The 6,736-nt window shown below is 38.1% G+C and overlaps 1 protein-coding gene across 1 annotated transcript in view; it reads right to left on the minus strand.

Moving 5' to 3' along the window:
- Positions 1-2,520, minus strand: part of ANO3 (anoctamin 3) — a 205,424-nt gene extending 202,904 nt beyond the window's left edge. Inside the window, exon 1 of the mRNA XM_032111236.1 lies at positions 2,001-2,520. Within this exon, the coding sequence (XP_031967127.1) occupies positions 2,001-2,175 (175 nt within the window). The 5' untranslated portion in view covers positions 2,176-2,520. The remainder of the gene's footprint in view (positions 1-2,000) is intronic.
- Between the last annotated feature and the right edge of the window lie 4,216 nt (positions 2,521-6,736).

Here is a 6,736-nt window from a genome sequence, read left to right on the forward strand (position 1 = left end):
ATTCTAAGAGAAAAACTTCTGTTAATTACCATAGCTTGAAGTTTTCTTCTACCTGACAAGCAGCATTGTTGGGAAATAGTCTACTCAAAGAAATACGGTCCATCATTGTAGTATAACCAAGAGCTGTTTATTTTTATCAATACGCATGGCTGAGCAAGTAGAAGTTCCTTTTAGGAAAAGACACGTGGAAGCCAAATAAGACTTGCTTATTCTTCTCCATTCAGACTTCAGCCAATACAGCACAACACTAGAAACTACAAAAGGCTTGCTTAAAGACTGGTAAAATAAATATATCAAGGAAAATTTTAGAAGGCAAACTATGAGATGGCATTTCCTTTAAATGATCCTTCATAACACCCCCAAAACACTAAGACAATGCATCAGTGTTTACTTATTCTGCCCATTATGCAAAAATATTAAGCAAGAAAATCTCCAAACTCTGACAAAACATTTGTCAGAGATGTTTGTTAGCACTGTTTCTGCTTCAGGAATATTAAATAGTGTTTGCAACACTCACAAGACAAAATTATTTTTGAAAGAAAAGAATAATTTTTTCAAACTGGAAGAACCCAACAAGGAAATGTGGCTTTATATTGTGTCCTTTGTGCAGAATTCTGAGCAGTTTAGTTCGACAAACAGTATGTTGCTTATGCTGGAAGTTCATTTCATTCTTTATCAACAAGATAGGCTAAAAAGTTTTGTTTGACATTTGAGGAACCTAGCTCAGCAAATCACCTAGCACATGCACAAGTTCTTTAGTAACACTTTTATGGGGTAGGAGACGTATTTTAAAAATGATGTAATAGGATTCCAGGGGAACAGACAGACACCTTATTCCTGACCTTACAAACCCTGCTGACATTACAAGAGAAAATTTCAAAAGTGCATTGACTGTGAAAATTCTTTTTTACGAAAGTTACTGAAGGCTTTAGAGAAACAGAAACTAGAAAATTTCTATTAGGGAAAGCACAAGCCATTTGCTTTTCTTGCAAAAGAAAGGTCCCAACTATTTGACCATTTTGATGTGTAAGAACTGAATTTATAACTAGAAAATGTTCCAAACATTTGTTGCAGAGTTAAAAATATTACCATCTCATTCATATATTCACCTGCTTTAGCCAATCAGAAAGGTGCAGACTTCCACTGCACTTCATTTGTCCTACCACAGCATAGAGCATCAATTACATTCAGATATTCTCCACTGTGTTTTGTTCAAGTTTGGGCAAGTGAAAACATGATGAAAATCAAATTATTCTTTTGGGGTTGTGAAAGCCACAATATAGATGTAGTCCAAAAGAAATCTTAGAAAAGAATTCTTAGAAGGTATTTCCTAGGTGAAGAACTATCCAATAGTTAAGGAGACTTTTAGGGATTAACTGAGATTCCATTGATTAACTGCAGATGTGTTTCCCCTTGGTTATATTAGACAATCTGAGGCAGCTACATTCTGTATTTTTCATTACTTTGAATCTTCGGGAAAAATTAAAGTTTTATGATGGTCACAAAAATTGACATTTTTGTGGACCTATCCTAACTATACATAACACCAGCTGTGATATAAAAAGAAGCAATATGCAGTTCCCTCTTTACATATGACAAAACCCCAGAAAACAACAGTCGAGGCGCCACAGTGATAGGCATTAGAGAGCACAGCTTATAGACACACTTTATAAAGTCCTATCAGAGCAGCAGCTCGGGCTGCTCTAACTTACACAAAAACTATATCCTCTCCTATGGAAAGTTCATCTTCCTATAATGCCGAAGTAACAGTCTCCTGGGCTATCCCCACCATGTGCTAGAGGGTTCAGGAGACACTAATATTTTTTAAACAAACATTTGTTTCTTCCCTTTATCTGAGCTAAAAATTACATCCTATAAAGCCTGCATGACAGCAACATTTCCTATGTTTTCCTTGTTGGGTCTTACGGTTTAATTGCCACATGTTACATGAGTAAGTAGACACAGATTTGAGGAAGTAAGTTATATAAATGCATGCTTACCAGCTGGTGCAGAACATGAGCAGTGAAGTTGAAAAACGTGATAATCAGCACATGATTCACTGAATTTTCCTTCCTTAAAATCTGGCTTGGAATCCTTTTTGCTCTCAATCTCATCTGAAGAAATCTTATCCAGTTCAATTATAACAGCTGACATTTTGATAGTTTCAGTAGACATCAAATTAAAAACAAAGCTGAATAAAAGGAGAAGCCAGTTTTAGTTCAGCATCCCCAAACTTTCTGTCCAAAAATAACTCCCTATCACAAGAAAGTAAAACAAAAACCCAGACTGTAACAGTGCAAAATACTCAGGTTCTTTTGTTGTTGTTGTTGTTAAAGCAATGACAGAGAAACTCTATCCTCCAGCTCTGGAGCATCTAGTAAATATTGCAGCTCTTCTCTAGAATAGAAAACTACTACTTTAAGTTCTTCTGTTCTTGCAGTGACAACAACATTATGACATTTCTGAATAGCTGCCAGAAAAATAACAGGGATAAGCAGAGACATTTGTATGCCTGCTAAGTTGTGGACTTCCTAACTTTAAGAGTCTAACTCACATTTTGTTCCCCACGGGTCCAGCTGGGAGGGGCTGATACCAATGGGAATGAGCGCATCCCAAACCATCCTGACATTTGTGCCTTGTTACTTGTGCCACAATTATGTTTCCTTAGTGAACACTCAAGTCATTGTCTGGGATGTGTGTGGGAGGATAAATTACCAAAAGCTATGTAATTCCTCGAAAATGAATAAGAAATGCTTCACATTTTCTCTGCTTATTATTTTAGAGCCTTGAGTATAAAAATGTGTCTTTCTAAGAAAATATTAAGTAAGAGTAATATTAAGGAAAGTGGTTTAATCTTTCAAGCTTTTCTATTATTGTTTTTGTTTCCTTAAATGCCACTAAAGCTGAACAGAACTCAAGACATGAAAATGATCCATCTCTTTCTAACCTGTCCCAGCAGACCTCTGAGCACTCTAAACAGTGCCAAAGTAGTCACCCACTTGGAGATGCTGGGAAGCTTGCAGAGCAGCCAGGCAGGGTCAAGAAGATGCTCCAGAGGAGGGCACGCTGCATTGAGAGGCTTGGAAGAACACTGCCAACTTGTAAATTCCTTAAGAATAACAAAGCACATAAAACATGAATTAGTGATTGAAACAGGCCATACAAGAAAAATTGCTGAACCTGAGTTACAGAAAAGGTGATGTGCAATTTGCCAGCTAGTAGCTTGCTATCCCTTTCTTATTTTCTCTTTGCACAGTGACAAAGAGAAGAAAATAATGCAAAGAAATACAAAATATCTATGCAGCCATGCAGCTTTTACTAAACAGTCCCTTGTCCTGCAAAAGCAGGACTAATCCAAAATCCTAAACTCAACTTGAAAAACTTTGAAATGTCAGGTTTAAACACAAGTCAGCTTTTAAACTGAGCTGCTGATGGGGGGTATCCTCAATAATCTCAATGCAAGCAGGGAGCCGGTGGAGGTTTCATGTGCTTGCAGTAGAAATATATCCTCAAACAGGACCAATTTATATTTTTTTAAAAAATAGATCTATTTACCAGTGTGATACTACTTTAAATATTTAGGTTAAGGGAATTTATATGAGATAATATCTAGATTGGATATGATCACAGCAAGGAACACAACTGAGGTAAAAAGGCTAATACCAATAGAGAAACATGGAAATGGGACTGTAAAAATCAGTCACAGGGGAAGGTTTCCAAGGAGCCCAGAAATACTTGTTTTCTTTCCACTTCAATCAATGCACATCAGGGGCAGGAAAAGCTTGATGCAAGTGTCACAACACTAAACAAAACTTTAGAAAGGGTTATATAACCAGAAAAACAAACAAGTGTGTTCTTTGGAAGGCAAACCCAACATGGCTTACACCAAGAAAGGGAAAAGGCAAAAATATCAGACAAAACCCCTTTTCTTTTAATAGCCCTCTATTCCAATTCCTCTTAAATATGTTGTAAAGTCTAGTTATGTCATAATGGCTGGCTAAAGTAATCTTACTTTGTCTTCTGAAAGAAACTTCCCCAAATGAAAATGTTGGCTGCTATATTTTTCAGAAATTTTACAGGAGGTAACAGCCCTATCAATTTACTCTAAAGAAAAAAAAAAAATCCATAGCTTAAATTGCACTTCCCTGCTTATAAAAATTTTAAAATGTATTTTACATAGAGTTGTTACATAAATGAGTCCAGTGTAGCAAAACTTGTAAAGAAAGAAGTAGCTTAATCTTCTAAAGGCAGAACACCACAAATGCCCAGAGGGTGGATAATTTTTTCAATATTCAGTGTCCCAAGAACTTTATCTTAGCTTTTGCTGGATTCTTGTAACTTTTGCTGGATATGTAAGCAATTTCACTTCCTGTACAATCCCTTATCTGAAGGGTTTATGTTCTCCAGTAACATTAATGTCAATGTGATTTAATTTTTTTTCTCTCAATACTATGCTGCTGTTAAGTTTCCCATGTAATTCTGAATATGTAAATCAGTGAAGAGCATGTTATGTCTTCAGCACTCTGTGACTGTGTAACACCCTTGTCACTCAAACCTAGGGCTAAACCAAGGTACTTTTGCTCTGGGTAGGCGCAAAGGAGAAAATTCCAACCAAACGTTCTCAAGAGGTAAAAAACTACACAAAAGTTCACTGCCAAACTAGAAAATTAAGGAACATTGGCAAAAGACTAAATGCAATATAACATCACTTACTACAGCATTGACTTAGCCCACTGAACATAGAAAACCTTTGAAATCATTCAATGTTATGTTCCATGAGAAGAGAGTTAGAAGAAGAAGAAAAGGAGAAAAACAGAAAGACAGGAAAGATACAGAAAAACAGACATTGATACCAAATCCTGGGTTCCAGCAATTCAAGGCTCCAAGATTAGGAGTAGGGTTAAAGGACAATGTGCTTGCCCTCTGGCCAGGCTTTTTAAAGCCTTGGCCCATCCTGGGCCTTCTTCCCAAGTGGGACTTGCAATCTTTTGGCCACCCAAGGGTGGGTTAGGTGGCACTGGGGAGCTGCCTCCCGTGAGCCATGGTTGACAGACACTGTGGATCTGGGCGGCATGCAGCAGGGCACCGCCTCACCAGAGCAAAGCCTGACGCACCCCGTACCACACATTCCAAGCTCCCAAGATGTCTCAAAACAGATTGTCTTTTCCAGTCTCTGACAGACTGTTTCTTAATTTGTACAGGGTTTTTTCTCTGTGATTTAACACATTTACACAGAAGAGTAGAGAGGGTACTGTTCCTCTGGCAATCTAGATAATGTCCAAAGAGTTCTATTCTCTATACATGTTATGCAGCATATGCAAGCCCTGTGAAATGCCAAGCAACTCTGATAGAAGGTAAGGCCCATCCTTTAAATGGAGACGATGATAAAGTATTGACAAGAACAATTATTTTTAATTTATTTTTAGTTCCAAATCTGTTGAACTCAATTTCCTCATGGTGATATAAAAACAATGCATTTTATTAGTGGTCAGTAGAAGACCTGAAAGGCAGCACATGACTGTAGATCTTTCTCTCATGCTAAAGCAAACCAGAGGTTCAGGAACCAACACTACTCATCTACTTTCATCTTCCATAGCTAATCTAGCCTGCGAGCAGCTGAAGCCCCATTTCCTTTGGCATATTCGCTTTTCTTTCTATGTCCTTTTTCCTCTTCTCAAATTGATGTCAAAAACTTCCTTGCTGTTTGAATTCTTTTTTATTAGTCAAGTAATTTTCAGCTGTTCTGTTTCTTCCTCCCTGCTCTATCGCAAACTGACACTTCAGGCAAGAAATCTGAACAATAGAAAAATATTGATTTTACAAATATAGGTATCAATACACCTCATATAAATACAATATAAAAATATTGTAAGTATTATGGAAACAGAAGTCATTTTCAGAACTTTATTTGCATACTTAAAGTCACACATACACATACTTAACCAAACCAAAAGCATCAGAACATGCTATTCCTCCAAATTCTGTCTGAACTACTCTACTATTATAAAGCTGCTCGATAAACCATAATTGCATTTAATAAATCTGGTCATTAGACACTGTCTCAGTTTGAGACAAATTAGGAGGAAACATCTTGAGGTGAAAGTGTCCTCTAATGGAAGGCAGGTTTTGGCAGCCCCTCCCCCACAGGTTCGAAAAAAATTTCTTGGAGAAAAGTGAAAAAAAGGACTGTTTGTTTAACAAGCAGGCTGCATGCAGGCACAAGGAAGGAAAAAATGAATAATGTTAGAAAATAAAACCTCTCGCTGTGGAGAAGACCTGATAAATTGTTTTAGAGTCCTGCTTGGCTTCTCCCAAGGTCCTCTGGAGTCAGGGTGTGGTGCCCCAGGGGCTCCCCTCTGGGCCACAGTGTGGGGCTCCTGGCGATGTTCTGGGGTTTTGGACCAGAGCAAAGCTGACCAGTTCCTTCTCGGGCCACAGTGTGGGGCTCCTGGCGATGTTCTGGTGTTTTAGACCGGAGCAAAGATGACCAGTTCCAGAAGACGAAGAAGATGAAGAAGACAACAAAGACAAAGAAGACGGAGGAGGAGGAGGACAAGGACAAGGAGGACAAGGAGGACAAGGAGAAGGAGAAGAAGGAAAAGAAGGAGAAGGAGAAGAAGGAGAAGAAGAAGGAGAAGGAGAAGAAGGAAAAGAAGGAGAAGGAGAAGGAGAAGAAGGAGAAGAAGAAGGAGAAGAAGGAGAAGGAGAAGAAGAAGAAGAAGAAGATGATGATGAT

This window comes from Corvus moneduloides, chromosome 6 (assembly GCF_009650955.1).
Source record: "Corvus moneduloides isolate bCorMon1 chromosome 6, bCorMon1.pri, whole genome shotgun sequence".
In the NCBI taxonomy this organism is placed as follows: Eukaryota; Metazoa; Chordata; class Aves; order Passeriformes; family Corvidae; genus Corvus; species Corvus moneduloides.